This window comes from Sparus aurata, chromosome 18 (genome assembly GCF_900880675.1).
Source record: "Sparus aurata chromosome 18, fSpaAur1.1, whole genome shotgun sequence".
In the NCBI taxonomy this organism is placed as follows: domain Eukaryota; kingdom Metazoa; phylum Chordata; class Actinopteri; order Spariformes; family Sparidae; genus Sparus; species Sparus aurata.
In genome coordinates, this window is record NC_044204.1 from 5,831,605 (window position 1) to 5,848,305 (window position 16,701).

At 42.5% G+C, this 16,701-nt stretch overlaps 1 protein-coding gene and 8 non-coding genes across 10 annotated transcripts in view; all 9 read left to right on the plus strand.

The window, feature by feature from the left end:
• The window catches only part of pde6a (phosphodiesterase 6A, cGMP-specific, rod, alpha), a 73,005-nt gene that overhangs the window by 23,776 nt on the left and 32,528 nt on the right, over window positions 1–16,701 (plus strand). For both annotated transcript variants that reach the window (XM_030396974.1, XM_030396975.1), the window contains exons 12-20: window positions 13–156; window positions 885–950; window positions 2,034–2,180; window positions 2,442–2,549; window positions 4,498–4,607; window positions 6,179–6,266; window positions 6,563–6,663; window positions 6,943–7,050; window positions 7,166–7,229. In XM_030396974.1, the coding sequence (XP_030252834.1) occupies window positions 13–156; window positions 885–950; window positions 2,034–2,180; window positions 2,442–2,549; window positions 4,498–4,607; window positions 6,179–6,266; window positions 6,563–6,663; window positions 6,943–7,050; window positions 7,166–7,229 (936 nt within the window). The remainder of the gene's footprint in view (window positions 1–12; window positions 157–884; window positions 951–2,033; window positions 2,181–2,441; window positions 2,550–4,497; window positions 4,608–6,178; window positions 6,267–6,562; window positions 6,664–6,942; window positions 7,051–7,165; window positions 7,230–16,701) is intronic.
• trnag-gcc (transfer RNA glycine (anticodon GCC)) lies at window positions 9,955–10,025 on the plus strand. The gene has a single exon. It is a non-coding gene; the product is annotated as a tRNA-Gly (tRNA).
• On the plus strand, window positions 10,755–10,826 carry trnav-gac (transfer RNA valine (anticodon GAC)). Its single transcript has one exon. It is a non-coding gene; the product is annotated as a tRNA-Val (tRNA).
• trnag-gcc (transfer RNA glycine (anticodon GCC)) lies at window positions 11,223–11,293 on the plus strand. The gene has a single exon. It is a non-coding gene; the product is annotated as a tRNA-Gly (tRNA).
• On the plus strand, window positions 12,617–12,687 carry trnag-gcc (transfer RNA glycine (anticodon GCC)). The gene has a single exon. It is a non-coding gene; the product is annotated as a tRNA-Gly (tRNA).
• trnag-gcc (transfer RNA glycine (anticodon GCC)) lies at window positions 14,480–14,550 on the plus strand. Its single transcript has one exon. It is a non-coding gene; the product is annotated as a tRNA-Gly (tRNA).
• Window positions 14,948–15,018, plus strand: trnag-gcc (transfer RNA glycine (anticodon GCC)). Its single transcript has one exon. It is a non-coding gene; the product is annotated as a tRNA-Gly (tRNA).
• trnag-gcc (transfer RNA glycine (anticodon GCC)) lies at window positions 15,417–15,487 on the plus strand. The gene has a single exon. It is a non-coding gene; the product is annotated as a tRNA-Gly (tRNA).
• Window positions 15,883–15,953, plus strand: trnag-gcc (transfer RNA glycine (anticodon GCC)). Its single transcript has one exon. It is a non-coding gene; the product is annotated as a tRNA-Gly (tRNA).

Genomic DNA, 16,701 nt, shown 5'->3' on the forward strand with positions numbered 1-16,701 from the left:
ACTTGCCTTTAGTCTCTCACCCAGTTCCTGGGCTGGTCCATGCTGAACCCCGACACCTACGATAAGATGAACAAGCTGGAGAACAGGAAGGACATCTTCCAGGATATGGTGATGTACCATATCAAGTGTCGCAAGGATGAAATTCAGAAAGTTCTGGTTAGTAAATAAATGTTAATAAAAGAGAAACCTAGTTGTACCAAAATCAACTACTGTAAGGATATATATATCAACAAAAATGTTGTTTAAGCTTCCAGACAATGTTAATTATGTATGTTTCAGTCCTACTAAGACATTACAGACATTTTTTAAAGTATATATGTAAATAAAACATATCTCATGTCCCATATGACTTTAAAATGTTAATTCAAAACAAGTAGATGATATTTAATCTAGTCAAATCTGATATTAGATGACAACAGGACATTTGACAATAGTTTGACATTTTAGCAAAGTAACATCATGGATAACATTTTTTAATGATTGTATCTTAATGTTTAAATTAGGGGTAGCAGGCTTTTGTTGAGGTTAAATAAAACACATTATGTCCTCCAAGGAGGCGATGAAGGGAATTGAATAAAAAGAGGGAGACAGAAAAAACTTGTTTCACGGCAAATTAAATTCCCAGTTAGCACCTTGGTTTATCATTTTGGTATTTGTGCCAGACGGGTCAAAAGCAGTCAGTAGATATGGACGATATAAACAGGAGGGTGAGCATCGTTTATAAACTGAAATAAGCTGTCAGATTTTCTATGAGGTGATTTGTCAGTGGACATGGAGGGAACAAAAGCAGGAAGATGACCTGTTTCGACCTTAGATCAGGAGTCGGTTGATTGATGCAGAACCGTTTCATCCAAGGTGAGCATTGATGATGTGTGTTTCCCCAGAACACCAGGGAGAGATGGGGGAAGGAACCGGATGAGTGCGAGGAGGAGGAGCTCGAAGAGATTCTGGTAAACGACAACAACAATAACAATGAAAAACATCCGGCTTGTGTTTCAGCAAAATAAATGTTTTTTTTCCTACAATGCAACATGATTCTGTGAAGGTGGAAAGTAACTGTATCGAAGGATATGACACCATGTTGGAAAAGAAAATAACAGACTGTAACATTGTATTGAGAACACGCTTGACACCTCTTGGTTACATTTTTAAAGGGACAGTTCACCCTAAAATACATAATTTTGCCTCTGACCTTTGGTGCTATTAATGTATCTAGATTGTTTTGGTTTGAGTTGCTGAGTGGAGATATCAGCTGTAGAGGTCAAAGCAACAACAACAACAAAAACAACAAAAACTTATAAAACACAAAAGCAATGTCTCCTTCCATTGTTTTTCCATTAGTGGTTGTAGTTCTGTTTAGGGGAAATAGTTTTTACATATAATGGCTCACAAACATGTATGTTAAATAGAAGTTAATAGTGAACCCAAAGATGGTACTCATAATGTCCAATGAGAATTTCTCGCCTGGAACATAAGCCAAAAGGGTCTTAAAGCATCTGGGTTTACTTGATTATGTGGCCCACGCAATATGTTCAGTATATGCATATCCATGGATCAAATATTCATAATAGAAAGAGTAATTTTTCTTGTCTGTAGTTAGAGATGTCATGTCAACAGTTTGGGGGCTGCAAGGGATTTTTTTTTGGTGCAAGGTTAAGTGGCGCAATCATGTCCATGTTTATAATACAGTCATGCCTACAACAAGGTCTGTGGATTATGTTGAGTAACTGGGTCAGGATTTCTGATGAGTCTTAAAATGTATTTTTTGGCACTTGAGCTCCAAAAGAGGAGTGTCATCTAGTAGCATTATACTGAAGAGAAGGCAGACTTCTCTATAGCAAATATCCCCCAAACTCTGCAACTCATGCCAAACTATCTAGATGTATAAATAGCACTACAGGCAGGAGGAAATATTGTATTTTTGAAAATAATACACAACAATATTCACAAAAGGATCAACACCAGGGCACGACTAAATGATGGCAAATACATAATATGAATTTATATAAACAGTTGTCCCTCTCTGTCCACAGTCAGAGGTCTTGCCCAACTCCAAGAAATCAGAGATCTTCGAGTTTCACTTCTGTGACTTTGAACACAGTGAACTGGACCTGGTGAAATGCGGCATCAAGATGTACTACGAACTGAAAGTGGTGGACAAGTTTCATATTCCCAGAGAGGTGGGCGGTTTGTTAATTATTTCTACAACCCTGTATTATTATTGTTATTATCATTATTATTGTCATTATTATTATTGTCATCATTATTCTAATGTTAAATTTACATATGGAACATATTTGAGAACTATTTGTATTGTTAGTTGGAATGAAACATTTGTTATAAAGCAGGGTCTTGTCATTGCTGGTTGTTTGTAACACAGTTTTGTTCTTTTTCGTATCATGTAAATGTTAAAAGTGTAACACCATGTGTGTGTTCTGCAGGCCCTGGTGAGGTTCATGTACTCTCTGAGTAAAGGCTATAGGTGCATCACCTACCACAACTGGAGACACGGATTCAACGTGGGACAGACCATGTTCACCCTGCTGATGGTCAGACACACTCTCTGTACACTCATCAATCCCTCACCTCCTCAATCTTTTCTTCCTCCTCTCTCCAGTAAAACCCACTGCTCTCCTCCTCCTCTTCCTCCTCTTCATCTCCCCTCATCTTTCATCTTACCTACCCCTCCTCCTCTCTGATTCAGAGTAATAAACATTCTTTATCCACCTCTTACATTCCACTGGAGCGTACTGTATGTGTGATTGGTTTGTGTATATTTGTATGTTTGCATGTAAATGGGATAATGAAGTGTGTCTGTAAATGAAACTGGTCATTAATAAGAAAACCAGCGAGTGTCACTGTTGATACACACAGCCCTATTGTGAAACCTGGTTATGTGCTGCCATACCATGCAAATGCACATATGCCACAATATTTGTGTATATAACTCAATGAATCATGAATGCGTACCTTCCTGCCTGTGAACAGTTGACCATCTCTCTATAAAAGCAAGGAATCTCTGTCTGTCTGTCCGTCTGTCTGTGTGTGTGTGTGTGTGTGTATGTGTTCCTCAAATATCTCTGCGGATCAGGATCAGACTGATCTGAGAGTTTCAACATGGCTGCTGCGTGGTTCAAGGGTGTGCAACGTTGGATTTGTTTGGACTGCAATGATACCGTTAATAAATGATTTCATAAATGCTTTACCAATTATGGACCAATTGTCCACCGGAGCCACTACAGTCACGTGCGCACCAGAGCCAATCACTGCACACTGTAGTCACGTGCGCACCAGAGCCAATCACTGCAGAGCTCAAACTCACGACATACTGTACCTTAAGAAACAAGCGGATTTATACCTGCAGCGGCGCGAGCTGGACTGGGATTTTGCCGGCGTTTCGGTCCCGTTCTGTGCATCTACACTGACTGTTGTGGATTAATGAGACTAAACGAGTCCGGACCGAGTCTGTTCGGGTCTGAGGAGATCCGGAGACGCGCGGACAACAAAGTGGAATCGGAATCTGTGGATGTTCGTGTGTAGCTAGCTGCTAGCCAACCCACACGGCCCACCTGCCAAGTTGACAGACCGGCACGTCCAAAACCGGACTTAGGGTAAATAATGTCCGCCACGCTTTTTCGCGAACATTGCCGTCACATTTGCTTTGTGTCTGGTGCAGGAAGAAACAGTAAAAACGGGCTTTTATCACGAAAGTGTCCAAGCAGCAAGTTTGGTTGTTGAGGAAGGGGAAGTTGTGGGAGGGACGGAGGTGGATGAATGACAGGTAACGACGGTCGGTGTAGAGACTGCGATATTGAGAGTTGAGACATTTGTGACATTTAGCGTGTTTGGAGTGTGTAGTTAGTGTGTTATGTAGTGTTTGGTGTAGTGTGTTAAGTGTGTAGTGGAGTCGGTTTTTTGTTTAATGAGTCAAAACAATGAGGAGACTGAGCATTGAGGAGCATGAGCATTGCCTGCATTTAAATGTAAATAGTTACATATAACTTTGTACATTTTTTTAATTTAGGCACATATTTAGCAAACAACAATTTATGTTTGCATTATAAGTAATAAAAAATGGTTTGTTAAACATATTTGTGGTTTTCACAGTGAAAAAATCAAACTTTTTCTACTCTGATTTTATTTGTATTTTTTGTGATTTCAGGTCCATTATGTTAATACAGTATGTCAAAATAAAAAAATAACTGTACAGTCACACATGTGAGGTTGTGCTGAAAATGACACCAAGTAAATAGTTTTTAAGGTGAAATATAATGGCAAAATCAAAAATAGTCAAAAACGGCCAATTATACCCTGGAATATCGGATTTCACAACAAACCTAAATATCCCTGACGTCCCACCTTCAAACACAGCCTCATTTGGCCATCCATGAAAAAGCTACTTAACCTCCCACTTTTCTATAGGAATGAATTTTTCTTACGGGCACTGCACTAGTTTAAATAAACTAGATCTCCTCTGTTTGTGTGTTTGTGCCATAGACAGGTGATCTGAAGCGTTACTACACAGACCTGGAGTGTATGGCCATGGTGACTGCCGGCTTCTGTCACGATATTGACCACAGAGGAACCAACAACCTCTACCAGTTGAAGTGAGTACTTTAGAGGGGAAGAGAGAGGGAAGGAGTGGGTCAGGAGTGTTTCAGCATCCTATTTAAAGGGGCGATTTGTAAGATATGGGCCAGAATTTGCAAACTGAGCATCATCATCAGAATCTTAAGAAACAACAGTGTTGACGTTATGTCACAGACTGCTATGTATTGTTTCAGAGATGTCCACTACAGTTAGCATGCTAACTCCAGTAATACCACTTTTGTACCTCAAAAGGCAATCAGTCTGATAGCCCCTGTAGCTTCTGGGAGATGTATTCCTGTGGCAAAATAAACTTCATTTCACAATCTCTCTTAGCTTTAAGTGTAATAAATGAACAAAATAAACTCAAGAAAGGAAATTCAGAGCTGCTGTAAATCACCTCTGTACTGTATCCCTTGTCTTCATCCTGACCTCCGTCAGTCTTGGAGGCTGTGTTCAGTTCCGGTCTGGCTTCCAGCCGTGTTTATTCTCAGGATGCTAAACCCTGTTGAGCTGGACCCATTAGACTCCTTGTTTCCACTAGCTCCACGGCTTACTGAGCCATGAGCTAATTCACTAACAGCACAGTACCTACAGTAACTACAGCAAAGGATAGCTGGCGAAGAGCAGCAGTTGTCAGTTACAGTGGTGATGTGCTGCCCTGTTTATTTTTGGAGCTATTTTTGAATTCTTGACATATTTTAGGAATTACACCTTTAATCATTTGTAAAGTGATGATGGAGGGTTATACATCAATTTGTTATTACATTACTTTTTTCATTAATTTTGATGGTGTGGCTGTGTCTGTATAACTATATTAATTTAGCTATTGTCTTTTATTCTTTCACTTGCTTTGAAGGCTCTGTAAGGTCTTGGGATTCATCTTCCTGAAAATATTAGAATAAGTCAGAGAGCGCTGAGGCTTCAGGGTTTGATAAACGAGAACATAAAGGTTGCTGAGGCTAGCTGAGTAACAAGTAGTTTAAACTGAGAGCCAATACAATGCATGTATTTAGTAATAACTCACAAGTGGTTTTCTTTTTAGTCTCTGAGAGGAAACACGAGACATATATTGTAACCAAACAATATCTCAAGGCCCTGAAGTACAAAAACATTTAGCCTGTTCTAGTTAAACTATGAATTGTACATAAATTGAGGTAAAAACTTGTCAAATGGGGAAAATCCTCCCTAAAATCGATGAAGACAGTGAACAAAACATATAGTATAAAGATTGTTTCTATTCATGACTTTAATTAATGACCTAATTTCTCTCCCTCATGTTGAAATCAAACTGTTGGTCATTCTGAGAGCGTTCAATTGACTCAAAGCGACAGCAGCCACTCCTCCCGTGTCCAGACGAGCTGACCTCAGCTCTTTAGGTGAAGGTAACGTCACACACGGAGAACATCAATGAGCTGATATTGACCAGAAACACCTCCAGCTGCTCTGCTCCACCTGCTGATGGATGAGCTAATGAGAGCCGCCATTAGCTGTGGGCACAGCAGGCCAGGCCCACCCTGGGTTTAACATGCATGATTTATCACTGTGTAACCACCCAACATGGTGCGTGTGTGTGTGTGTGTGTTCCCAGGTCTGGTAATCCTCTGGCGAAGCTTCATGGCTCCTCCATCTTGGAAAGGCACCATCTGGAAACTGGCAAGACTTTGCTGAGAGATGACGTATGCTGCTGTACACACACACACACATTACAGGGGCAGATATACCTGAACACCTGTACAATGTAAAGCAATGAAATTCACCAGTCCTGGAATTAAAACAATAAGAACTGAAGCACTGCACCTGTCTTAGTCTCTTAACCAGCTTCTGTAACTATTTCAGAAAAAACATTTTGAAGATGAAATTGAAACAACAATTGAAGAAAATAACACTGAGAATTCTGCAACGCTGATCTATAGAATGTTACAGGGAACAAAGGCTGTTGAAGTAACTTTTGCGCCTTTCTCTTGTGTTTCAGGGGTTAAATATTTATCAGAATCTGAACCGCCGTCAGCACGACCACGTCATCCACCTCATGGACATTGCCATCATTGCCACTGACCTGGCTCTCTACTTCAAGTCAGTACAACAGCTATTTACTTTTTTTAAAATTGTAACTTGGCTGTCTGTCCATTATTCCACTGCTTTAGATGTTAGTCTGTGTTAGACGGACACATGTATTTATTTAGTGGCTTGTACAGGTAACTCCCCAAATTTTACACATTAAGGTATGTTTACGGGTGGGAGGAAGGATGTGAAGGATGTAAAAAAGTCTGCAGGTGGCTGTATAATTAATGCCTTGTAAAGAACATGAGATAGAGTTATATAAGACTGGAGCCCTGATTTGTCTCTGTGCAGAAAGAGGACGATGTTCCAGAAGATCGTGGATCTGTCCAAGACCTACGAGTCCTGGAACGACTGGACCAAGTTCATGATGTTGGAGACCACACGCAAAGAGATTGTCATGTAGGCACACTCACGCACAGGCACACACACACACACACACACACGCACACACACACACACACCCCAACCAGGAATGTACAAACATGCAGATCTCAGTCATGTGTTGTGTTCCCAGGGCCATGATGATGACTGCCTGTGACCTGTCTGCCATCGCCAAACCGTGGGAGGTTCAGAGCAAGGTACGCACCTGTGTGATCTCCACACAAGCTCCTTTTCATACTTCAGTTGAGGAATGGCACTCCGGGCTCACTCACATCCAGCCGTTCGCAGTAATAAGACACGCACTCGAACATAGGCTCCAGGAGTGGCTCCGTGAAAGGGGAACCAATGATAAAGTAGACGGAGAATGACATTTTGTCAGCGCTGCCATTTCTCTCAGCAGCATTCGGCAGTGACTCCTGACGGCCTCATGCATCAAAAGCAACTTGGTGCTTTTCATTTCCCTCATCACCACCTGGCAGGCTCAGCATTTTATATCAGTTAACTACGTAATATACACATCGCCATGGAGCCTGCACACACAGGCATATCAATATGGGCAGGAAGCATCTCTGGCTGCTCAACAGCCGCTGCCATACAGTGATTTTTTTAATCTTCATTTGTCTCCAATTGACAGGGAACATATGCTCGTTTCAGAAACATCTGGTTTCCCTTCTTATGTGTGTACTTAAGGTGAAGATTATCAGTTGCATCAACACAGAACCCACCCCAAAAAAGTAATGGTGATTTAAAACGCTGCTAGTTGAGTCCTGGTGATGTGATTGACACCTCATGTGTTGACAGAAAAAATAAGACGAAAATCTGTTAATTTGTTTCTCAGACAGTGGTTACTAACATGGGGATCATGACCCCTTCCAAGGATTTTCCAAATAAATCTGAAGAATGGAAGAAAAAATACAAAAATACATATTATGAAAAGATATGTATCTATGCTCACACAATGATGTTTATTTGTCAGCTCTTCCTCTTATCTGTGTTACCAATCAAAACACCAAATTGGCTTAAATCCCACTAGTTCTTTGATTCAGTTGGATGCATCTGGGCCTTAAAGGTCCAACAGACAACATTCAGCCTCACTTAATGTCAGGAAACAACTATTTGCTCTGTGAGATGGTGGAGTAGTCACGTCCTGAGCAGAGAGTGACGTCACACTCCCTCTCTGTGTTTTGTTATTGGGCTTCTCAGTCACAGGTGCATGTTAATACATGTGATCCCCCTCCCTTCCATTGGATTGCCGTCTTTATAGAAGATAAAATGTTGCACAAGAATGAACACACACACACACACACTCAATGTGAATTTACTCTCCACCTGCCGTGGCTCTCGTTACCAACTCTGCTAGTTACTGAAGCAAATGATAGCCAATATGTACATCCTCTCACTTGCCTAATGTAATTACATCGTAGCTTAGCATTGTATACTAAAGAGTAACGTTATTCCAATATCTCCTGTGTTGAGGGGATGCTTCCTCTGTGCTTCCCAACACCTGCTGCTGCAGAATGGCGGAGGAAAATATGGTGGGACAAGTGGGATGCGAAGGGAGAGGGGAGGTGTGGCGATTAGTTGGTTTGTTTTGGCCTGGCATGCTGAGGCTGAACTGCAACCGCTAATGGTGATCAATTAGGCATTTTGGGACCTGTGAAAAAAGAAAATCACTGGTTAAACTGTTCCTACCCTTTTGTCTTTTCATAAACCTATAAAGAAAAGAAAAAACTCACAAGTAGACATAGCTTAATGTTAAAGAATAATAAACAAAAAAAACAACTGATCCAGACAACAAGAAGGAGGGCTCTGCTGTAAATGTAGGAGACAACAACATACCATTTTCTCAAAAGCAGTCCATGAGAGGGACAAACAGGTACAATAGTGCTATGATGCTGAATCAAAATGTTTGATGTAGGAAGGTATTCCATCAGGGGCCCCTAGGGGGCACTGTGACCTGAACGAAGTGCCTTTCTCCACAAAATCATCCTGGCTTTTGCCAGATGGTTGCCTTTTCTTGGCATTATGTCCGTCTTGCCCCCTACCAGAAGATACTGCAGGGACTGGAAACAAGAAAAGCATCATGTCCAGAAAAAACCATAGGGGAGGGCACTAGACAAGTTGCAAATTTGACCAGCCTATGGTGCTAAATGCAAAGTACGAGGATCATCACAGTGATTGTCATGAGCGCCACTGCTCATGACAAGCCAACCAATAGTTGTCCCGGCTGTTCTGTCGAGATCTTAAATGGGATCCCCCATCGGGGCACCACAGCGAAAGTCAGGAATTGTCCACAGTTACTTGGAAATAACTTCTGGGAACCATGAATTTCTGTTTACAGATGTATTAGATATCCAATCAAGATTTTTTTCGACATAGCGTTCATCTTCTTTCCGACTCCAGAGGAGCTCTCCTCAAGAAAAAAGCAAAACATTTTCCCATTTTTATTTCTTGTCTTCATGCATTGGTGGTTCAGTGGTAGAATTCTCGCCTGCCACGCAGGAGGCCCGGTTTCAATTCCCGGCCAATGCAGGCAGATTCTTCATATAACAGTAGAAGCTGTGCAGGGACAGCTATACCACTTCTGCTATGAAGCACGCACTGGAAGGTACTCTGTTGAATACATTGACAAACTTGTACTGTATAAGACAGATAATTCTTCAAGACTATCGACAGTCCTCGTCTGAAACATCTTAAATGGTAACTATGAATGGGTCCCGGTTGAATCAAAACCTTTGATGTCAGAAGGCATTCCATCAGAGGGCCCCGAGGCGGCACTGTGACCTGAACGAATTGTGAATTGTATTAGATATCCAATCAAGATTTTTTTTCGAGATAGCGTTCATCTTCTTTCCGACTCCAGAGGAGCGCTCCTCAAGGAAAAAGCGAAACATTTTCCCATTTTTATTCCTTTATTTTCATGCATTGGTGGTTCAGTGGTAGAATTCTCGCCTGCCACGCGGGAGGCCCGGGTTCAATTCCCGGCCAATGCAGGCAGATTCTTCATATAACAGTAGAAGCTGTGCAGGGACAGCTATACCACTTCTGCTATGAAGCACGCACTGGAAGGTACTCTGTTGAATACATTGACAAACTTGTACTGTTCAAGACATTCGACAGTCATCGTCTGAAACCTCTTAAATGGTAACTATGAATGGGTCCAGGTTGAATCAAAACCTTTGATGTCAGAAGGCATTCCATTAGGGGGCACTGTGACCTGAACGAAGTGCCTTTCTCCACAAAATCATCCTGGCTTTTGCCAGATGGTTGCCTTTTCTTGGCATTATTACCGTCTTGCCCCCTACCAGAAGATACTGCAGGGACTGGAAATAAGAAAAGCATCATGTCCAGAAAAAACCATAGGGGAGGGCACTAGACAAGTTGCAAATTTGACCAGCCTATGGTGCTAAATGCAAAGTACGAGGATCATCACAGTGATTGTCATGAGCGCCACTGCTCATGACAAGCCAACCAATAGTTGTCCCGGCTGTTCTGTCGAGATCTTAAATGGGATCCCCCATCGGGGCACCACAGCGAAAGTCAGGAATTGTCCACAGTTACTTGGAAATAACTTCTGGGAACCATGAATTTCTGTTTACAGATGTATTAGATATCCAATCAAGATTTTTTTCGACATAGCGTTCATCTTCTTTCCGACTCCAGAGGAGCGCTCCTCAAGGAAAAAGCGAAACATTTTCCCATTTTTATTCCTTTATTTTCATGCATTGGTGGTTCATTGGTAGAATTCTCGCCTGACACGCGGGAGGCCCGAGTTCGATTCCCTGGCCAATGCAGGCAGAGCTTTAGCTTCTTCATATAACAGTAGAAGCAGTGCAGGGACAGCTATACCACTCTGCTATGAAGCATGCACTGGAAGGTAATCTGTTGAAAACATTGACAAACTTGTACTATATAAGACAGATAATTCTTCAAGACTATCGACAGTCCTCGTCTGAAACATCTTAAATGGTAACTATGAATGGGTCCAGGTTGAATCAAAACCTTTGATGTCAGAAGGCATTCCATCAGAGGGCCCCGAGGGGGCACTGTGACCTGAACGAATTGTGAATTGTATTAGATATCCAATCAAGATTTTTTTTCGAGATAGCGTTCATCTTCTTTCCGACTCCAGAGGAGCTCTCCTCAAGAAAAAAGCGAAACATTTTCCCATTTTTATTTCTTGTCTTCATGCATTGGTGGTTCAGTGGTAGAATTCTCGCCTGCCACGCGGGAGGCCCGGGTTCGATTCCCGGCCAATGCAGGCAGAGCTTTAGCTTCTTCATATAACAGTAGAAGCCGTGCAGGGACAGCTATACCACTCTGCTATGAAGCATGCACTGGAAGGTAATCTGTTGAATACATTGACAAACTTGTACTGTATAAGACAGATAATTCTTCAAGACTATCGACAGTCCTCGTCTGAAACATCTTAAATGGTAACTATGAATGGGTCCAGGTTGAATCAAAACCTTTGATGTCAGAAGGCATTCCATCAGAGGGTCCCGAGGGGGCACTGTGACCTGGACGAATTGTGAATTGTATTAGATATCCAATCAAGATTTTTTTTCGAGATAGCGTTCATCTTCTTTCCGACTCCAGAGGAGCTCTCCTCAAGGAAAAAGCGAAACATTTTCCCATTTTTATTTCTTGTCTTCATGCATTGGTGGTTCAGTGGTAGAATTCTCGCCTGCCGCGCAGGAGGCCCGGTTTCAATTCCCGGCCAATGCAGGCAGATTCTTCATATAACAGTAGAAGCTGTGCAGGGACAGCTATACCGCTTCTGCTATGAAGCACGCACTGGAAGGTACTCTGTTGAATACATTGACAAACTTGTACTGTATAAGACAGATAATTCTTCAAGACTATCGACAGTCCTCGTCTGAAACATCTTAAATGGTAACTATGAATGGGTCCAGGTTGAATCAAAACCTTTGATGTCAGAAGGCATTCCATCAGAGGGCCCCGAGGCGGCACTGTGACCTGAACGAATTGTGAATTGTATTAGATATCCAATCAAGATTTTTTTTCGAGATAGCGTTCATCTTCTTTCCGACTCCAGAGGAGCTCTCCTCAAGAAAAAGGCGAAAGATTTTCCCATTTTTATTTCTTGTCTTCATGCATTGGTGGTTCAGTGGTAGAATTCTCGCCTGCCACGCGGGAGGCCTGGGTTCGATTCCCGGCCAATGCAGGCAGAGCTTTAGCTTCTTCATATAACAGTAGAAGCCGTGCAGGGACAGCTATACCACTCTGCTATGAAGCATGCACTGGAAGGTAATCTGTTGAATACATTGACAAACTTGTACTGTATAAGACAGATAATTCTTCAAGACTATCGACAGTCCTCGTCTGAAACATCTTAAATGGTAACTATGAATGGGTCCAGGTTGAATCAAAACCTTTGATGTCAGAAGGCATTCCATCAGAGGGCCCCGAGGGGGCACTGTGACCTGAACGAATTGTGAATTGTATTAGATATCCAATCAAGATTTTTTTTCGAGATAGCGTTCATCTTCTTTCCGACTCCAGAGGAGCTCTCCTCAAGAAAAAAGCGAAAGATTTTCCCATTTTTATTTCTTGTCTTCATGCATTGGTGGTTCAGTGGTAGAATTCTCGCCTGCCACGCGGGAGGCCCGGGTTCGATTCCCGGCCAATGCAGGCAGAGCTTTAGCTTCTTCATTATAACAGTAGAAGCCGTGCAGGGACAGCTATACCACTCTGCTATGAAGCATGCACTGGAAGGTACTCTGTTGAATACATTGACAAACTTGTACTGTATAAGACAGATAATTCTTCAAGACTATCGACAGTCCTCGTCTGAAACATCTTAAATGGTAACTAGTGATGGGTCCAGGTTGAATCAAAACCTTTGATGTCAGAAGGCATTCCATCAGAGGGTCCCCGAGGCGGCACTGTGACCTGACGAATTGTGAATTGTATCAGATATCCAATCAAGATTTTTTTCGAGATAGCGTTCATCTTCTTTCCGACTCCAGAGGAGCTCTCCTCAAGAAAAAGGCGAAAGATTTTCCCATTTTTATTTCTTGTCTTCATGCATTGGTGGTTCAGTGGTAGAATTCTCGCCTGCCAGCGCGGAGGCCCGGGTTCGATTCCCGGCCAATGCAGGCAGAGCTTAGCTTCTTCATATAACAGTAGAAGCGGTGCAGGGACAGCTATACCACTTCTGCTATGAAGCATGCACTGGAAGGTAATCTGTTGAATACATTGACAAACTTGTACTGTATAAGACTGATAATTCTTCAAGACTATCGACAGTCCTCGTCTGAAACATCTTAAATGGTAACTATGAATGGGTCCAGGTTGAATCAAAACCTTTGATGTCAGAAGGCATTCCATCAGAGGGCCCCGAGGGGGCACTGTGACCGGAACGAATTGTGAATTGTATTAGATATCCAATCAAGATTTTTTTTCGAGATAGCGTTCATCTTCTTTCCGACTCCAGAGGAGCTCTCCTCAAGAAAAAGCGAAAGATTTTCCCATTTTTATTTCTTGTCTTCATGCATTGGTGGTTCAGTGGTAGAATTCTCGCCTGCCACGCGGGAGGCCTCGGGTTCGATTCCCGGCCAATGCAGCAGAGCTTAGCTTCTTCATATAACAGTAGAAGCCGTGCAGGGACAGCTATACCACTCTGCTATGAAGCATGCACTGGAAGGTACTCTGTTGAATACATTGACAAACTTGTACTGTATAAGACAGATAATTCTTCAAGACTATCGACAGTCCTCGTCTGAAACATCTTAAATGGTAACTGTGAATGGGTCCAGGTTGAATCAAAACCTTTGATGTCAGAAGGCATTCCATCAGAGGGCCCCGAGGGGCACTGTGACCTGAACGAATTGTGAATTGTATTAGATATCCAATCAAGATTTTTTTTCGAGATAGCGTTCATCTTCTTTCCGACTCCAGAGGAGCTCTCCTCAAGAAAAAGGCGAAAGATTTTCCCATTTTTATTTCTTGTCTTCATGCATTGGTGGTTCAGTGGTAGAATTCTCGCCTGCCACGCGGGAGGCTCGGGTTCGATTCCCGGCCAATGCAGGCAGAGCTTAGCTTCTATATAACAGTAGAAGCCTGTGCAGGGACAGCTATACCACTTCTGCTATGAAGCATGCACTGGAAGGTACTCTGTTGAATACATTGACAAACTTGTACTGTATAAGACAGATAATTCTTCAAGACTATCGACAGTCCTCGTCTGAAACATCTTAAATGGTAACTATGAATGGGTCCAGGTTGAATCAAAACCTTTGATGTCAGAAGGCATTCCATCAGAGGGCCCCGAGGGGGCACTGTGACCGGAACGAATTGTGAATTGTATTAGATATCCAATCAAGATTTTTTTCGAGATAGCGTTCATCTTCTTTCCGACTCCAGAGGAGCTCTCCTCAAGAAAAAAGCGAAAGATTTTCCCATTTTTATTTCTTGTCTTCATGCATTGGTGGTTCAGTGGTAGAATTCTCGCCTGCCACGCGGGAGGCCCGGGTTCGATTCCCGGCCAATGCAGGCAGAGCTTTAGCTTCTTCATATAACAGTAGAAGCCGTGCAGGGACAGCTATACCACTCTGCTATGAAGCATGCACTGGAAGGTACTCTGTTGAATACATTGACAAACTTGTACTGTATAAGACAGATTAATTCTTCAAGACTATCGACAGTCCTCGTCTGAAACATCTTAAATGGTAACTGTGAATGGGTCCAGGTTGAATCAAAACCTTTGATGTCAGAAGGCATTCCATCAGAGGGCCCCGAGGGGGCACTGTGACCTGAACGAATTGTGAATTGTATTAGATATCCAATCAAGATTTTTTTTCGAGATAGCGTTCATCTTCTTTCCGACTCCAGAGGAGCTCTCCTCAAGAAAAAAGCGAAAAATTTTCCCATTTTTATTTCTTGTCTTCATGCATTGGTGGTTCAGTGGTAGAATTCTCGCCTGCCACGCGGGAGGCCCGGGTTCGATTCCCGGCCAATGCAGGCAGAGCTTTAGCTTCTTCATATAACAGTAGAAGCCGGTGCAGGGACAGCTATACCACTCTGCTATGAAGCATGCACTGGAAGGTACTCTGTTGAATACATTGACAAACTTGTACTGTATAAGACAGATAATTCTTCAAGACTATCGACAGTCCTCGTCTGAAACATCTTAAATGGTAACTGATGAATGGGTCCAGGTTGAATCAAAACCTTTGATGTCAGAAGGCATTCCATCAGAGGGCCCCGAGGGGGCACTGTGACCTGAACGAATTGTGAATTGTATTAGATATCCAATCAAGATTTTTTTTCGAGATAGCGTTCATCTTCTTTCCGACTCCAGAGGAGCGCTCCTCAAGAAAAAAGCGAAAGATTTTCCCATTTTTATTTCTTGTCTTCATGCATTGGTGGTTCAGTGGTAGAATTCTCGCCTGCCACGCGGGAGGCCCGGGTTCGATTCCCGGCCAATGCAGGCAGAGCTTTAGCTTCTTCATATAACAGTAGAAGCTGTGCAGGGACAGCTATACCACTCTGCTATGAAGCATGCACTGGAAGGTACTCTGTTGAATACATTGACAAACTTGTACTGTATAAGACAGATAATTCTTCAAGACTATCGACAGTCCTCGTCTGAAACATCTTAAATGGTAACTATGAATGGGTCCAGGTTGAATCAAAACCTTTGATGTCAGAAGGCATTCCATCAGAGGGCCCCGAGGGGGCACTGTGACCGGAACGAATTGTGAATTGTATTAGATATCCAATCAAGATTTTTTTTCGAGATAGCGTTCATCTTCTTTCCGACTCCAGAGGAGCTCTCCTCAAGAAAAAGCGAAAAATTTTCCCATTTTTATTTCTTGTCTTCATGCATTGGTGGTTCAGTGGTAGAATTCTCGCCTGCCACGCGGGAGGCCCGGGTTCAATTCCCGGCCAATGCAGGCAGATTCTTCATATAACAGTAGAAGCTGTGCAGGGACAGCTATACCACTTCTGCTATGAAGCACGCACTGGAAGGTACGCTGTTGAATACATTGACAAACTTGTACTGTTCAAGACATTCGACAGTCATCGTCTGAAACATCTTAAATGGTAACTGTGAATGGGTCCAGGTTGAATCAAAACCTTTGATGTCAGAAGGCATTCCATCAGAGGGCCCCGAGGGGGCACTGTGACCTGAACGAATTGTGATTTGTATTAGATATCCAATCAAGATTTTTTTTCGAGATAGCGTTCATCTTCTTTCCGACTCCAGAGGAGCTCTCCTCAAGAAAAAGGCGAAAGATTTCCCATTTTTATTTCTTGTCTTCATGCATTGGTGGTTCAGTGGTAGAATTCTCGCCTGCCACGCGGAGGCCCGGGTTCGATTCCCGGCCAATGCAGGCAGAGCTTTAGCTTCTTCATATAACAGTAGAAGCGGTGCAGGACAGCTATACCACTCTGCTATGAAGCATGCACTGGAAGGTACTCTGTTGAATACATTGACAAACTTGTACTGTATAAGACAGATAATTCTTCAAGACTATCGACAGTCCTCGTCTGAAACATCTTAAATGGTAACTGTGTAATGGGTCCAGGTTGAATCAAAACCTTTGATGTCAGAAGGCATTCCATCAGAGGGCCCCGAGGGGGCACTGTGACCGGAACGAATTGTGAATTGTATTAGATATCCAATCAAGATTTTTTTCG